Here is a 17,224-nt window from a genome sequence, read left to right as displayed (position 1 = left end):
GTTGTTCTCCCACAGAAGGAAATCAACGCCCGTTGCATTAGAGCTGTCCTGCCACCGTCTCTACAAATAGCTGTGTAACATTTCAGATGTGTAACAGAGTTCCCAGGTGTGTAACATTTCTGTGTGAGAGCGCTGAAGCATTGCAAAACATGAAGGGTCAGTTCCACAGAGTCTGCTGAACACAGTGGATATTATACTATCTGTCTATTTTTTTTATGGTGCTGTCATTGATGGGAAGGGTTGTGGCCTTGTGTTCTTGGCTAGAGAAGCAGTGTGACGTAGCTGGCCTGTTATGATGTTCTTTCAATATTTGCATGAGCAGCCACGCCCTTACAAAAGCCCTGGAAACCTTCTTTTGATCAAAGCAAATCCAACAAACAAACAACAAAACCAAACAAAAATGCCCCTGACAACAAAATCCCAAACCTGAATTCCTCTACAGAGTCGATACCATCCACTAGATTGGGGGTGCTTGTCAGTGTTTGAGTTGTTCTAACACAACATGAAATCAATGCCATTGCCATTTAGAGCTGTTCTGACATCATCTTTAGAAAGACCAGAGATTCTGCTGGACATCATTTGTATTTTTTTTTTATGGTACTGTCATTGCTGGGAAGGGTCTTCAAAAGCTGGAGTGAGCCCTGAGGTGGGAAAGGAAACTGTGGCATGTCACAGAGGTGAATGTGGCAGTGGCACTGAGTAGGGCTTGGCCATGTCCTGATGTAAAAGGTGACCTTGAGCAGTGGGAAGACTTGTCTGTGGGAACTGGAAATCCTTGAGAAGACCATGGGCCATCTTGTAAGAAGAAAAGAATGGGAGCTGATGCTCTTGTCTTGAGAATGCACGTCCTAGAGCGGGGAATGGTGAATGCCTATAGGAAAGCATGGGGCAGGATGGGCAGAGATTGTTCCTGCCCAGGATCCTTTCCCAGGCTCCAAGGGTCTGGAGTTGGAGGGCTTCCCAATGTTGAGTTAGAACATGGTATTAAAGCTCCCACAATGTCTTCTGAGGTTATGAATATCTGGCACCAGAGACAGTCCCTTGTGCTGCTGCCTCCCTGCCATAGGCAATGTGTGGATAAGAGGGGGTGACAAGCAAACTGCTGAATACTGTCTGATGGACCTTTTCCCTTGTTTTGGGAAAGGTGTTGTGGGAGGGTAGTGCTTCAACCTGCTGTCCTTGCGTGGTGGTGGGCATCTGCAGCAAATTCTGCAACTATTGATGTTGCCGTGATGGATCCTTGTTCCTCCTCAGGCAGGATTGATAAGGGCACATGAGGAGACGGGTATAATCTTTGTGCTCCTGACTTCCCTACATGTGCACTTGCACAGGCGGCCTCGGTAGAGATGCTCTGTCCTGTTACACACGGCTCATTCTGATGCACGCACGTACACGCCAAGCCTGCACAGCAGCCCAGCTCTGGTTTCTGTGGCACAAATTTTCCCACGCAGTTGATATTGTGAGTGCGCTTGTGTTTTGGCATTTGGTGTGCTTCTCTTGAAGAATAAAACCCATGTGGACTGGGATCAAAGCTGTCAGCTCTAATCACAGAATCTTTATGAACTCTAAAGTGCAGCTGTGTAGAGTTTCCACCTGAAATTGCTGAAAAGGCACAGTGTATTTAGCGTGAAGTTGAGGCATCTGGGAAGTGTCTGCCAGACAGTGAGTGGCTTTGCATCCGTCCCCATCAAAAGGGAAGGTGAGGATGTGCAAAGGCCTGGGTCATGCTCAGAGTGGGTTAAAGAGCTGGGGTACGTTCTTGTGGTGGAGCAATGACTGGGTGTTGTGGCAGTGGTGCTCCTAGTGGTGTGGAGCAGGCCTGGGCCTTTGTCACTGGGATGGTGACTTCGAGTGGGGAAGAGTCTTGCCTGATGGAGATGGAGGTGCTGGGTAGAACATGGTCTGTGTCATTGGGGAAGGACTGAGGAATGTCTGTTTAGCTGTGGAGGTGCCATTTGCCAGGGCGTGAGATGTCAGTAGAAAACCCTGAGGAGAGGCCTGATGCAGAGCTGCCTGCTCCGGGTCCTCTCAGCACCTCCAGAAGTTCTGCACATCCTCGCACCCTTTTGTCCTCCATGGTGTTCCTGTGTGATGTGAAGACATCTGCCATAGGCTCATTTAATAATTTGCTCCTCAACGTGGTATGTTGTTGGTCAAACAAAGGCTTTTGAAATTTGGGTCACTTTGGCTGCCTTCTCTGATGCTCTCCTCGGTCATCTCTTTGCTCATGTCTCTCTTGCTGCTAGGGAGGGGAGGGAGTGGTCTCCGTATTCAGGACGCTGGCAGACCTGGTGTTTCAATACAGTGGAATGGGATCCTTTAATTTTCTTTTCGCAGCAAATATCCTCACCCTTTTGCGTTTTCATCTGTCACATTGGCAATGTGGTGGTAACAGTAGATGAGATGCAGACAGCAGAATTTCCACAGCTATCTGGTTGCAGAGCTTTGAGTCGTTTGCCGTCAGTGTGGGGGATGGCTTTTCCAGTCTCCTGAGCTGAGGCTGACATTGAGAGAATGTCCTTAGCTTTCAGTTCTCGCTCCTGCTTCCCCTCTGATAGAAGTGCGTAAGGGAGCACTACCCACTGTCCAGCGTTTTCGAGGCTTTTGCAGAATATGAGTCACTTGTTTCTGTTCAGATTGCTCAGAAATCTCTGATAATGGTAAGGCAAAATGTCCTTTAAAACCAATTTTCCTGTCCTGAAAATGTTTCTTATTCTGAAGCAGCAGCGAGTGATGCTACAGGTAAGTTGATGATACCTAAAGAAGGTGTTTATGAGAGACAGATGTTCTTTTGTCCTGTTCAGCCGTGGTAACTTCATGTTGGATCGACCCAATGTTGCCTGATTGGAAGCCTGTAGGTTTGGAGCAGCAAAGCACCGCTGCCTGCTCTCGTTCCTTTCCTGATGCTTGCAGGCAGAGCATGAGTGGGTGGCAGCAAGCACGGATGGAGGAGGGACCCCAACGCGTTTTGCAGAGTGGATATGTTGGGTGTTGAGGGGATGTTCTCAGTGAAAATCCCGTGGTGTTACCTTCATGGGTTTTGTTTGGCTGTGCGATGCGTGGATCATGTTGATGAAGGAGAGAGATTTCGTGGGGATTAATGCTCCTGGGTACCGAGGTTCTTGCTGTGTTGTTTGGCAGTGCGTGGCTGCCGGAAAGAGAAAGCACGAGCTTGTCATTCTGTGTGGAGGTGGAAAATGAGGCCAGAAGAACAGCCCTTCATCGAGCCCCATGCTTCTTCAGCCTCTTTGGAGGATTGTCGTGCAGAGCTGTGATGGGTTTGAGCTGCGGAATGAAAGACTCTCGCGTTGGTTGGAGTCATTGGAGCCTGTTTGCAGAGATGTCGAAGTACCTGGAGCCTGGGCTTGTTTTGCCAAGGGTAGAGGATTCTGTTCTGCTGTAGCAGAGGTCTTATTTGCCCTGTGATTGCCTTGGTGTATTATTTGCTGGGTCCTTGCGAGGACTGTGGGCTGAACAGTGCGGTCTTCTTATAGATTGGAAGGGGAGATGCAGGGGCAGTGTTTTTGTCTTGCCTAGACCGGAGGAAAGCAGGAAGGTTGTTCTAAATCCGGAGGAACGGAAGGCAGAAAGGAGGGGAATGAGAACTCTTGCCAAAGGGCATTTCCATGCATCAGGGTAAGTGCGGTGTAGTCGTGTGGAAACTATTTTGGTAAAGGGGAAAGAAACAGAAGAGACAAGGATGGAAGCAGAAGAGAACAGGAGGCAAGATTAGGGTAGGACAGAGCAGGAAAAAAAAGGAAGAGAAAGGAAAGGAGGAGGAAAGAAAAAAAGAGAAAAGGAAGAGAAAGGAAGAGAGGCCCAAAGTGAAAGGAAGAAGGAAAAGAACAAGAAAGGAAGCAGGAAAGGAAGGAATCTTTGCAAGGAAAAATGATGCAAGGGAGAAAGAAAGGAGGAAGAGGAACGAAGGGAGGGAGGAAGGAAGGGAAGAACAAACGAACGAATGAACGACAGAGGAGATTATCAGCATGCACCGACATTATCTCTGCGTGGTTAATGGAGTTGAGGAGCTCGGCATCCTTGGTGCTCTGTGACGCTGTGTAAGGCTTGGTGAAAAGTGGTGAGGAAGAGGAATGAGAGCTCTTGCCTGAGGGCATGTCCGTGCTCATGGCGGGTGTGATGTGGTCATACAGAAAACATGTTGGTAAAGGGAAGGAGAAAAGGGGAGGGCAGGAGAGGTATAAGAAGAGAAGGAGTAAGAGGATACCGAAGATAAGGAAGGAGGGAACAACAGGGAGAAAGAAAAGGAAACAAGTTCGAAGCAAGCAACAGAGGGGAAGAAGATAAAGGAAGAAACGATAAACAAGTTTTCTAGCATGGACCAACGCTATCACTGTACGCAGAAAGGTGGTGAGGGAGAGAAATAAAGAAGGAAAGAAAGAAGGAGGAAGAAGAAAGAAAAAAACGAGGAAGAAACTTAAGAAATGAAGCAAGTAATAAAGGAAGGACGGTGACAAAGGAAAGAAAGAAAGGAAGAAATCATACAGGAGATTACCAGGACACAGAGACTTTATCCCTGGACGCTGAAGGGAGCTGGTCTCTAAGAGCCTCCGCCTTGGTTAGAGTACCGCGCTCCGGCGGTGATGGTCCCTCATTAGCGCTGGTGGTCCCTCATTAGCGCTGATGGCTCCGTGTTTGACAGTCTTCGCCGCGTCACCGGAGGCGAGTGGCGAGGTGCCAGCGTGGGTAAAGAAGAGAGAATGATGGAAAGAGAAGCGAAAGGAGTGTAAAGAGTAAGGGCGGCAGGGCATGAATGAAGAGGAGAAGGAAGAAAGAGAAGAAAGCAGAGAGAGAAGAAGGAAGACAAGTAGAAAAAGAAAGATAACAAAGTAGGAAAGACAAAGGAAGACAGAATAAGAAAGAAGGGAAGGAAGGAGGAAAGAAACGAATGTCTGAAAGCGAGCAGCAAGAAAGCAAGGAAAAAGAAATAAGGATGGCGAAAAAAGAAGAAAAGAAAAAGAAGAAAGAGGAGAAGGGCAGGAAGAGAGGCGAGAGGAGACGAGCAGGACGGAGCCGGGGACGCGGGCGGTGGCGGGGAGCGTGCGAGGCGGCGGAGCAGCACACGGTGTCGCTGCAGGCTCAGAAACGGCGGCGGAGCGGCGAGGCGGCTCCGCCCCGGTGCGGCGGAGAGCCCGGCTGTGAGCGCGGGGGGGCGGCGCGGGGCGGGCAGCAGAGCCGGGGCGTGCGGGCGGCGGCGGCGGGGAGCCGTGCGGGGCCCGGGCGGGCGGCGTGGGCCATGGGCGTGTGTTGGGGGCCCGTGGTGCGGGTGCTGGTGCTGCAGGCGGCGTGGGCGCTGGGCGGCGGGCAGGTGCGGTACTCGGTGGCGGAGGAAGGCAAGGCCGGCACGGTGGTGGGCCGTGTGGCGCACGACCTGGGCCTGGAGGCGGGCGAGGCGGAGGCGCGTGGGCTGCGGCTGGTGGCGCAGGGCCGGCGGGCGAGCGTGGAGGCGAGCGGGGCGCTGGTGGTGAGCTCGCGGCTGGACCGGGAGGAGCTGTGCGGGAAGAGCGCGCCGTGCGCCCTGCGGCTGGAGGTGCTGCTGGAGCGGCCGCTGCGCGTCTTCCACGTGGAGCTGGAGGTCACCGACATCAACGACAACGCCCCGCTCTTCCCCGCCGCCCGCAAAAACCTCAGCATCGCGGAATTCACAACGCTGCCGGGGTCTCGGTTCCCGCTGGAGGGCGCGTCGGACGCAGATGTGGGAGCGAACGCGCAGCTCTACTATACCCTCAGCCCCAGCGAGCATTTCCATCTGGATTTACAAAAATCGAATGATCGGAATATTGTACCCGATCTTGTTTTAACGAAATCTCTTGACCGCGAGACGCTGCCTGTGCACCGGTTGGTGGTGACGGCGAGTGACGGGGGCCGGCCGTCGCTGACGGGCACGATGGAGCTGGTAATCTCGGTGCTGGACGTGAACGACAACGCGCCCCAGTTCAACCAGTCGGTGTATAAAGTGCAGCTCCCGGAGAACGCTGCAGAGGGGACGCTGGTGGTGCGGGTGAACGCCACAGATCCGGACGAGGGACTTAACAGTGAGGTAACCTACACGGCGACCAACTTCATTCCCCTCAGTGGAAGAGATGTGATTAGCGTAAATCCGAAGACGGGCGAGATCCGTCTCACGGGCGCCCTGGACTTTGAAGAAGTCACTGTATTTGATTTTCGTATTGAAGCGAGAGATAAGGGGACGCCCCCGCTGTCGGGTCACTGCAGCGTGGAGCTGGAGGTGTTGGACGTGAACGACAACGCGCCGGAGGTGTGGGTGACGTCGCTGTCGGTGCCGGTGGCCGAGGACGCGTCGGTGGGGACGGTGGTGGCGCTGCTGAGCGTGCGGGACCGGGACTCGGGGGCGAACGGGCGGGTGCGGTGCGCGCTGTGGCCGGCGGCGCCGTTCGGGCTGGTGGCGACGTTGTCGGGCTCGTACTCGCTGGTGCTGCGGGAGGCGCTGGACCGGGAGCGGGTGTCGGAGTACGAGGTGGAGGTGCGGGCGGAGGACGGCGGGGCGCCGGCGCTGCGCGGGAGGCTTGCGGTGCGCGTGCCGGTGTCGGACGTGAACGACAACGCGCCGGCGTTCGCGCAGGCCGTGTACACGGTGCTGGCGCGGGAGAACAACGCGGCGGGCGCGGAGCTGGCGCGGGTGTGGGCGCGGGACCCGGACGAGGCGCGCAACGGGCGCGTGAGATACTCGGTGTGGGAGGGCGGCGCGGGGGGCGCGTGGGCGGTGGGGGGGTGGCGTTCGGGGGCGGCGTCGAGCTACGTGTCGGTGGACGCGGAGAGCGGGCGTGTGTGGGCGCTGCGTGCGCTGGACTACGAGGAGGTGCAGGTGGTGCAGTTCGAGGTGCGTGCGGTGGACGCGGGGGAGCCGCCGCTGTGCGGCAACGCGACGGTGCAGCTGTTCGTGGTGGACGAGAACGACAACGCGCCGGCGCTGCTGCCGGGCGCGGGCGGCGTGGGGGGTGGCGGGGCGTCGGGGTGGTCGTCGTCGGGTCCGGAGTCGGGTGCGTTGTGGGCGTGGGCGGCGTGGGGGGGCGCCGGCGGGGCAGGTGGTGGCGAAGATCCGCGCGGTGGACGCGGACTCGGGCTACAACGCGTGGCTGCGCTACGAGCTGTGGGAGCCGCGGGGCAAGGGCCCGTTCCGCGTGGGGCTGTACAGCGGCGAGGTGAGCACGGCGCGGGCGCTGGAGGAGGCGGACGGCCCGCGGCAGAGGCTGGTGATCGTGGTGCGGGACCACGGGGAGCCGTCGCGCTCGGCCACGGCCACGCTGAGCGTGTCGCTGGTGGAGGGCGCCGAGGCGGCGCTGGCGGCAGCGGGCTCGTCGGGGCCGGGGCTGCGGCCGGCGGCGGCGGGCGCGGAGGGCGGCGCGGGGGCGTTGTCGTCGTCGTGGACGAACGTGTGGCTGGTGGTGGCGATCTGCGCGGTGTCGAGCGTGTTCGTGGTGGCGGTGGTGCTGTACGGGGCGTGGCGGTGGTCGCCGCGGGCGGGCGTGCTGTCGGGGCCCGGGCCGGCGACGCTGGTGTGCGCCAGCGAAGTGGGGAGCTGGTCGTACTCGCAGCGCCAGAGCCGGAGCCTGTGCGTGGCGGACGGCGCGGGCAAGAGCGACCTGATGGTTTTCAGCCCCAACTTGCCGCCGCCGCCGCCCGGCCCCGCGGCGAAGGAGACGCAGCCGGAGCCGCCCGCTCTCCTGGACACGGTCAGTGGCCCTCCCTGTCTCCCCTCTCGCCCCTTCCCCCGACGCCGCTTTCTCCCTTCTCGCCCTTCGTTCTCGCCTGCTCCCCTGGGGAGGTGCTTGTAGGAGCCGGGCTCCTCCTGGGGGGCGTGAGGGCGGTGGGTGCTCGGCGGGTGCTTAAGGATGTTACCGGGACCTTTGCATCTGCCTTGGCGTCCTTGCTGGATCTCTTGGTGTGTGGGAGAACTAGATAAAGGTGTTGCCGCACCCCGCAGCAGTTAGGGTCCGCAGCTGAGGTTTGCTGTTGTGGGTGTGAGTTGTTCTCCCGCAGAATGCAATCCCTGCCGATGGAGATGAGAGGTGCAAGGACATGAGCTGTGTGGACGCTCTTGGTTGCTGGTGTGTGCCATTTCCACCCGAGCTTGCTAAAGGGGTGCAAGACACGCAGGCTGTGGTGGTGACAGTCCCCCAGGCACTAGTTACTGCTGTTTATTTTGCTGACTGCTGATTGTGCTGGTATCAAATGTGTTTTCTTGACAAAACTCTGTCCTCCTCCTCTTTGATTCACCTTTGCAAGGTGACAGTTGGGACTCCAGGGATTTCTCTCCACGTGCTGTAATTTCTCCATTTTTATTGGCCACCAGAGTCAGTATGAAAGTAGGGAGGGCGTGGCGGACTTTTCCTATGTTTTTTTTCCAAGTATGTTTTAACCATAGTTGGTAGTCTAAAGTGTCCAGGCAGAGGAGTGTTACCCAAGACAGGTATTAGAAACAGGAGTTTTGTTTTTATTTTCTTGTTTCAGCCTTACCCCAGGTTTTGGTCTCTTGTTCCTGTCCAGAGCAGTGGCGTGATGCGTTCTGGCCTGTTTTGATGTTTTCTAATATTTGCATGAGCAGCCACACACTTACAGAAGCCCTGGAAATCTTTTTGGAAAAGCAGAAAACAAGCAAAACCAAACCAAACCAAAACTGCCCACCAAAACAAAACCCAAGGCAGATTCTCCTATACAGTCGATATTCTCCATTGCAGTGGGGTGCTCATCAACAGTTGGGTTGTTCTCTCTCAGCATGAAATCAATGCTATTGCCGTTTAGAGCTCTCCCAACGTCACCTTTAGAAAGAGCATCACTCCCAGGTCTGCTACGTTTCCTTCTGAGAGAGCTGAAGCATTGCAGAACCTGAAGGGTCAGCTGCAGAGACTCTGCTGGACACCGTGTATGTGATCCCATCTGTATGGTTTTTATGGTGCTGTCATTGCTGGGAAGGGTCTGCAAAAGCTGGAGTGAGCGCTGAGGTGGGAAAAGAAACTATGACATGTTCATAGAGGTGAATGTGGCAGTAACACTGAGTAGGGCTTGGGCATCTGCTGATGTGAAGGGTGACCTTGAACAGTGGGAGGACTTGTCTGAAGGAACTGGAAATCCTTGGGAACACCATGGGCCGTGTTGTAAGTAGATAGTAATAGGAGATGATCTGTTTGTCTTAAGAATGCATGTCCCAGAGTGGGGAGTGGAGGATGCCTAGAGAAAAGCATGAGGCAGGATGGGCACAGGGTGCTCCTGCCCAGGATCCTTTCCCAGGCTCCCAAGGGTCTGGAGTTGGAGGCCTTCTGGATCTTGAGATAGTGTGTGGTACTGAAATGCCCATACTGTCCTTTGAGGTTATGAATATCTCCCACCAGAGACAGTCCCTTGTGCTGCTGCTGCCTGATGAGTAATGTGTTGGTAAGAGGGGGTGACATGCAGCCTGATGGACATTTTTTGGGTAACATTTTCGCTGCTGTTTTGGGAAGGGTGTTGTGGGAGGGTAGTGCTTCAATCTGCTGTCCTTGTGAAGTGGGGGGCATATACAGGGGATTTCACTGTCGTTGGTGGTGTCATGATGGCAACCTCATCAGGCAGGATTTGTAAGGTCACGTGAGGAGGTGGGTGTAATCTTTGTACAGTCAACTTCCCCTACTTTGAACTTACACAGGTGGCTGCAGTAGACACGGTGTGTTGTCATGTCGTCATTAACTCATAGAGAGACGTGCATGTACACACCAGACCCTGCACAGCAGCACAGCTCTCGTTTTCTACGGTACAAATTCTCCCACCCACTTGATACCACGTGTGTTCTTGCTCTTCGGCATTTGGTGTGGTTTTGTGAAAGAATAAAATCCATGTGGACTGGGATCAGAGCTGTCACAGCTCTAATCACAGAATCTTTAAGAACTCTACTGTGCAGCTGTGTAGAGTTTCCACCTGAAATGTCTGAAAAGGTGCAAAGTATTTAGGGTGAAGTTGAGGCATCTGGGAAGCATCTGCCAGACAGTGAGTGGCTGTGCATCTGTCCATATGTTCTTTGTGCCGATCACGAGGGAAGGTGAGGATGTGCAAAGGCCTGGGTCATGCTTATCGCAGGGTTTGGAGAGCATGCTGGAGCATTTTCTTGTGGTGGAGCCATGTCTGAGTATTGTGGCAGTGATCCTGCAAGTAGCAGTGAGTAGGGCCTGGGTGTGCGTCACAGAGAGGGTGACCTTGAGCAGGGAAGGGTGTCACCTCAGGGAAATGGAGAAGCTGGGCAGAACACAGTCTGTATCATTGGGGAAGGACTGGAGAGTGTCTGTTTAGCTGTGAAGATGCCATTTGCCATGGCGCGAGATAGAGGAAGCCAGTACAAAACCTCAGGAACCATCCCAGTGCACAGTGGTGCTTGCCCAGGATCCTCTCAGAACCTCCAGAAGTTCTGCATATCTTAGGGCACTGTTGCTCCTCATGGTATTACTGCTTGTGAAGACTTCTGCCATGCATGGCTTTAATCTCTTGGTTTTGATGTGGAATGTTGTTTCTCAAACAGAAGCTTTTCCAAACTTGGATCATGCTTCCAGCCTTCACTGAACCCGTCCTTTGTGACCTCTCTGCTCTTAGTCTTGCTAGGGAGGGGAAGGAGTGGTTGCTGTATTCAAGATTTTGGCAAACCTTGCATTCCAATATGGTGGGTTGGGATCCTTTGGTTTTCTTCTCTCCTCTTAGCAAAACCTCACACTCTCTTGGTTTTTCCTCCTCTCACATTGGCAATGTGTTGGTAACAGTGGCTGAGATGGAGACTGCTGAATTTCTGTAGCTTTCAGGTCTCCTTCCTGCTTCCCCTGTGATGGAAGTGCGTCAGGGTCACTACACACTGTCCGTTTTTTGCGGAAAATGAGTCATCTTTTTCTCTCCATCTTCCCCAGAAACACTGATAATGTTAAGGGAACACATCCTTTAAAACAAATCCCCTGTCCTGAAAATGTTTATTTTCTGAAGAAGCAACGAGTGATGCTACAGGTAAGTCGTTCATAGGCAAAGTGGATGTGTTTGAGAGACAGAAGTTCTTTTGTTTCTGTTCAGTGGCGGTATCTTCATGTTGGACCGACCAAACGTTGCCTGGATTGGAATGCCTGCAGGTTTGGAGCAGCAAAGCACCGCTGCCTGCTCTCGTTCCTTTCCTGCTGCTTCCAGGCACAGCATGAGTGGTGTCAGCAAGCACAGATGGAGGGGAGATCCCAACGCGTTTTGCATGGATGGAGGAGGGACCCCAATGCGTTTTGCATAGTGGATATGGTGGGTGTTGAGGAGATGTTCTCAGAGAAAATCCCGTGGTGTTACCTTCATGGCTTTGTTTGGCTGTGTGATGTGTGGATCATGTTGATGAAGGAGAGAGGTTTCATGAGGAATCATGCCCCTGGGTACTGAGGTTCTTGCTGTGTTGTCCTGGCATGAAAGGGGACTGAAAGGGGAAGCACAAGCTGCCATTCAGCGTGCAGATGGAGAGTGAGGCCAGAAGAACAGCTCTTTGTGGAGATACATGAAGAGTGCTCAGGAGTTGTGGTTGCCCTGTGCATTTTCAACCTTCGTGGAGGATTGGTGTGCTGAGCTGGGATGGGTTTGAGTTGCCGAATGGGAGACTCCCTTGCGTTGGTTGGAATCATTGGAGCCTGTTTGCACAGATGTCGAAGTACATTTGGCTTGTGCTTATTTTTCCGAGGGTGGTGGATTGTTTTCCGCTGTAGCAGAGCTGTTCTTTGCCGTATGATTGCCTTGGTGTGTTACTTGCTGGCTCCCTGTGATGACTGGAGGCTGAAGAGTGTGGTGTTCTTCCAGAAGGGAGGGAAGGGGAGGTGCAGGGTCAGTCTGTGTTGCCTAGACCAGAGGAAAGCAGGAAGGTTGTTCCTCATCCGGAGGCATGGAAGGCGGAAAGGAGGGGAATGAGAGCTCTTGCCAAAGGACATTTCCATGCTTCAGGGTAAGTGTGGTGTAGTCATGTGGAAACTATTTTGTTAAAGGGGAAAAAGAAGAGAAGAGACAAGGGTGGAAGCAGAAGAGAACGGGAGGAAAGATTAGGGCAGGACAGAGCAGGAACGAAAATGGGAAGAGAAAGAAAAGGAGGAGGAAAGAGAAAAGAGAAAAGGAAGAAAAAGGAAAATCAGACGAAGGAGGAAGAGAGATCCAAAGTGAAAGGAAGAAGGAAAGAATGAGAAAGGAAGCAGGAAAGGAAGGAATCTATGCAAGGAAAAAGCAAGCAAGGGAGAAGGAAAGGAGGAAGAGGAAGGAAGGGAGGGAGGAAGGAAGGAACGAACAAACGAATGGTAGAGGAGATGACCAGCACGCACCAGCGTGTAATCTCTGCATGGTTAATGGAGTTGAGGAGCTCGGCATCCTTGGTGCTCTGTGACGCTGTGTAAGGCTTGGTGAAAAGTGGTGAGGAAGAGGAATGAGAGCTCTTGCCTGAGGGCATGTCCGTGCTCATGGCGGGTGTGATGTGGTCATACAGAAAACATGTGGGTAAAGGGAAGGAGAAAAGGGGAGGGCAGGAGAGGGCTAAGAAGAGAAGGAGTAAGAGGATACAGAAGATAAGGAGGGTACAACAGGGAGAAAGAAAAGCAAACAAGTTCGAAGCAGGCAATAGAGAGGAAGAAGATAAAGGAAGAAACGATAAACAAGTTTTCTAGCATGGACCAACGCTATCACTGTACACGGAAAGGTGGTGAGGGAGAGAAATGAAGAATGAAAGAAAGAAGGAGGAAGAAGAAAGAAAAAAACGAGGAAGAAACTTAAGAAATGAAGCAAGTAATAAAGGAAGGACGGTGACAAAGGAAAGAAAGAAAGGAAGAAACCATCCAGGAGATTACCAGGACACAGAGACTTTATCTCTGGGCGCTGAAGGGAGCTCGTCCCTAAGAGCCTCCGCCTTGGTTAGAGTACCGCGCTCTGGCGGTGATGGCCCCTAATTAGCGCTGATGGTCCCTAATTAGCGCTGCTGGCTCCGTGTTTGACAGTCTTCGCCGCGTCACCGGAGGTGAGTGGCGAGGTGCCAGCGTGGGTAAAGAAGAGAGAATGATGGAAAGAGAAGCGAAAGGAGTGTAAAGACTAAGGGCAGCAGGGCATGAATGAGAAGGAGAAGAAAGGGAAGGAAGGAAGGAAGGAAGGAAGGAAGGAAGGAAGGAAGGAAGGAAGGAAGGAAGGAAGGAAGGGAAGAAAACAGAGAGAGAAGAAGGAAGACAAGTAGCAAAAGAAGATAACAAAGTAGGAAAGACAAAGGAAGACAAGAATAAGAAAGAAGGGAAGGAAAGAGGAAAGAAACGAATGTATGAAAGCGAGCAGCAAGGAAGGAAAAAGAAATAAGGATGGCGAAAAAAGAAAAGAAGAAAAAGAAAACGGAGAAGGGCAGGAGAGAGGCGAGAGAAGGAAGATGAGCAGGACGGAGCCGGGGGCCGGGCAGTGGTGGGGAGCGTGCGAGGCGGCGGAGCAGCACACGGTGTCGCTGCAGGCTCAGAAACGGCGGCGGAGCGGCGAGGCGGCTCCGCCCCGGTGCGGCGGAGAGCCCGGCTGTGAGCGCGGGGGGGGCGGCGCGGGGCGGGCAGGAGAGCCGGGGCGGGCAGCAGAGCCGGGGCGTGCGTGCGGGCGGCGGCGGGGAGCCGTGCGGGGCCCGGGCGGGCGGCGTGGGCCATGGGCGTGTGTTGGGGGCCCGTGGTGCGGGTGCTGGTGCTGCAGGCGGCGTGGGCGCTGGGCGGCGGGCAGGTGCGGTACTCGGTGGCGGAGGAAGGCAAGGCCGGCACGGTGGTGGGCCGTCTGGCGCACGACCTGGGCCTGGAGGCGAGCGAGGCGGAGGCGCGTGGTCTGCGGCTGGTGGCGCAGGGCCGGCGGGCGAGCGTGGAGGTGAGCGGGGCGAGCGGGGCGCTGGTGGTGAGCTCGCGGCTGGACCGGGAGGAGCTGTGCGGGAAGAGCGCGCCGTGCGCCCTGCGGCTGGAGGTGCTGCTGGAGCGGCCGCTGCGCGTCTTCCACGTGGAGCTGGAGGTCACCGACATCAACGACAACGCCCCGCTCTTCCCCGCCGCCCGCAAAAACCTCAGTATACCGGAGAACTCCCCTGCCGGGTCTCGGTTCCCGCTGGAGGGCGCGTCGGACGCAGATGTGGGAGCCAACGCGCAGCTCTCCTATACCCTCAGCCCCAGCGAGCACTTCTCTCTGGATTTACAAAAATCGAATGATCGGAATATTGTACCCGATCTTGTTTTAACGAAATCTCTTGACCGCGAGACGCTGCCTGTGCATCGGCTGGTGGTGACGGCGAGTGACGGGGGCCGGCCGTCGCTGACGGGCACGATGGAGCTGGTGATCTCGGTGCTGGATGCGAACGACAACGCGCCCCAGTTCAACCAGTCGGTGTATAAAGTGCAGCTGCCGGAGAACGCTGCAGAGGGGACGCTGGTGGTGCGGGTGAACGCCACAGATCCGGACGAGGGACTTAACAGTGAGGTAACCTACACGGCGACCAACTTCATTCCCCTCAGTGGAAGAGATGTGATTAGCGTAAATCCGAAGACGGGCGAGATCCGTCTCACGGGCGCCCTGGACTTTGAAGAAGTCAGTGTATTTGATTTTCGTATTGAAGCGAGAGATATGGGGACGCCTCCGCTGTCGGGTCACTGCAGCGTGGAGCTGGAGGTGTTGGACGTGAACGACAACGCGCCGGAGGTGTGGGTGACGTCGCTGTCGGTGCCGGTGGCGGAGGACGCGTCGGTGGGGACGGTGGTGGCGCTGCTGAGCGTGCGGGACCGGGACTCGGGGGCGAACGGGCGGGTGCGGTGCGCGCTGTGGCCGGCGGCGCCGTTCGGGCTGGTGGCGACGTTGTCGGGCTCGTACTCGCTGGTGCTGCGGGAGGCGCTGGACCGGGAGCGGGTGTCGGAGTACGAGGTGGAGGTGCGGGCGGAGGACGGCGGGGCGCCGGCGCTGCGCGGGAGGCTTGCGGTGCGCGTGCCGGTGTCGGACGTGAACGACAACGCGCCGGCGTTCGCGCAGGCCGTGTACACGGTGCTGGCGCGGGAGAACAACGCGGCGGGCGCGGAGCTGGCGCGGGTGTGGGCGCAGGACCCGGACGAGGCGGGCAACGGGCGCGTGAGGTACTCGGTGTGGGAGGGCGGCGCGGGGGGCGCGTGGGCGGTGGGGGGGTGGCGTTCGGGGGCGGTGTCGAGCTACGTGTCGGTGGACGCGGAGAGCGGGCGCGTGTGGGCGCTGCGTGCGCTGGACTACGAGGAGGTGCAGGTGGTGCAGTTCGAGGTGCGTGCGGTGGACGCGGGGGAGCCGCCGCTGTGCGGCAACGCGACGGTGCAGCTGTTCGTGGTGGACGAGAACGACAACGCGCCGGCGCTGCTGCCGGGCGCGGGCGGCGTGGGTGGTGGCGGGGCGTCGGGGTCGTCGCCGTCGGGTCCGGAGTCGGGGGCGTTGTGGGCGTGGGCGGCGTGGGGGGCGCCGGCGGGGCAGGTGGTGGCGAAGATCCGCGCGGTGGACGCGGACTCGGGCTACAACGCGTGGCTGCGCTACGAGCTGTGGGAGCCGCGGGGCAAGGGCCCGTTCCGCGTGGGGCTGTACAGCGGCGAGGTGAGCACGGCGCGGGCGCTGGAGGAGGCGGACGGCCCGCGGCAGAGGCTGGTGATCGTGGTGCGGGACCACGGGGAGCCGTCGCGCTCGGCCACGGCCACGCTGAGCGTGTCGCTGGTGGAGGGCGCCGAGGCGGCGCTGGCGGCCGCGGGCTCGTCGTCGTCGGGGCCGGGTCTGCGGGCGGCGGCGGGCGCGGAGGGCGGCGCGTTGGGTTCGTCGTCGTCGTGGACGAACGTGTGGCTGGTGGTGGCGATCTGCGCGGTGTCGAGCGTGTTCGTGGTGGCGGTGGTGCTGTACGGGGCGTGGCGGTGGGCGCCGCGGGCGGGCGTGCTGTCGGGGCCCGGGCCGGCGACGCTGGTGTGCGCCAGCGAAGTGGGGAGCTGGTCGTACTCGCAGCGCCAGAGCCGGAGCCTGTGCGTGGCGGACGGCGCGGGCAAGAGCGACCTGATGGTTTTCAGCCCCAACTTGCCGCCGCCGCCGCCCGGCCCCGCGGCGAAGGAGACGCAGCCGGAGCCGCCCGCTCTCCTGGACACGGTCAGTGGCCCTCCCTCTCTCGCCTCTCGCCCCTTCCCCCGACGCCCCTTCCCTTTTCTCGCCCTTCTCGCCCTCACTTATCACCCGCCCCCTGGGCAGGCGCTGTTTGGAGCCGGGCTTCTCCCGCGGGGCGTGAGATCGGTGGGTGCTTGGCGGGTGCTTAAGGATGTTACCGGGACCTTTGCATCTGCCTTGGCGTCCTTGCCGGAGCCCCGCGGGTGTTGGTGTGGGGGAAAACTCACTAAAGATGTTGCCGCACCCCGCAGCAGTTACCGCCTGCAGCTGAGGTTTGCTGTTGTGGGTGGGTGAGTTTTCTGCTGTGGAATGCAATCCCTGCTGGTGGCGATGAGAGGTGCCACGACGTGAGCTCTGCAGACGCTCTTGCTTACTGGTGTGTGGCATTTCCACCCGAGCTTGCTGAAGGGGTGCAAGAGGCACAGGCTGTGGTGATGACAGTCCCCCAGGCCCTAGTTACTGTCTTAATACCGTTACTGACTGCTGACCATGTTGTTACCAGATGGGGTCCTCCTCTTCTTTCCTTCTTCTCTGTAGGAGACTTTTGGGAATGTTGGGACTTCTTACGGATTTCTCTCATCGTAGTGTAATTTCTCCATTTTGGTTGGCCCAACTAAGTTATTATGAAAATCGGGAAGGCATCGCTGTGGACTTTTCCTGTGTTCTTGTCTCAGTATGTTGTAACCATAGCTTTTACTATAAACTGTTCAGCAAGAGGAGTGTGAACCAAGGCAGGTATTCGAAATGGAATTTTTCTTCTTCTTCTCCCACTCCCCTGCCCATATTGTGAACTTGTGCTCCTGGCTGGACAGGTGATGATGTATGCTGACCTGTTTTGACGGTCTTTCAATATTTGTATTAGCAGCAACACCCATACAAATTCCCTGGAAATCCTCATTTTCACAACAAAAAGAAACCCTCAACCAAATTCTCATACACAGTAGATATTATTTGCTATATTGGTGTGCTCATCAACATGTGGGTTGGTCTCTCTCAGCACGAAATCAATGCCTATTGCCATTAAAGTTGCCCCAACATGACTTAAACAAGTATTGCTCTCAGGTCTGTGACATTTCCCTCTGAAATT

The 17,224-nt window shown here is 56.2% G+C and overlaps 2 protein-coding genes across 2 annotated transcripts; both read left to right on the top strand.

Moving 5' to 3' along the window:
• The first annotated feature begins 5,231 nt into the window (after nucleotides 1-5,231).
• On the top strand, nucleotides 5,232-7,924 carry LOC137672815 (protocadherin alpha-8-like). Its single transcript, XM_068417235.1, is given in 2 exon segments — nucleotides 5,232-7,045; nucleotides 7,047-7,924. Coding segments are annotated over 2 exon segments (2,559 nt in total). The 5' UTR covers nucleotides 5,232-5,254; the 3' UTR covers nucleotides 7,815-7,924.
• Nucleotides 7,925-13,636: 5,712 nt separating this feature from the next.
• LOC137672746 (protocadherin alpha-2-like) lies at nucleotides 13,637-16,976 on the top strand. Its single transcript, XM_068417141.1, has 2 exons — nucleotides 13,637-16,263; nucleotides 16,950-16,976. Exons 1-2 carry the CDS (start codon nucleotides 13,657-13,659, stop codon nucleotides 16,974-16,976), a joined length of 2,634 nt encoding a protein of 877 aa, XP_068273242.1. The 5' UTR covers nucleotides 13,637-13,656.
• The last annotated feature ends 248 nt before the right edge of the window (nucleotides 16,977-17,224 follow it).

Source organism: Nyctibius grandis, chromosome 22 (genome assembly GCF_013368605.1).
Source record: "Nyctibius grandis isolate bNycGra1 chromosome 22, bNycGra1.pri, whole genome shotgun sequence".
Taxonomy (NCBI): Eukaryota; Metazoa; Chordata; class Aves; order Nyctibiiformes; family Nyctibiidae; genus Nyctibius; species Nyctibius grandis.
This window is presented reverse-complemented; position numbering and strand designations above follow the sequence as displayed.

Coding starts and splice junctions, on each gene's coding strand:
- LOC137672746 (XM_068417141.1), top strand. CDS start 13,657: ATGGGCGTGTGTTGGGGGCCCGTGGTGCGGGTGCTGGTGCTGCAGGCG. Junction 16,264..16,949: donor TCCCGCGGGGCGTGAGATCG/GTGGGTGCTTGG, acceptor CTGGCTGGACAG/GTGATGATGTATGCTGACCT.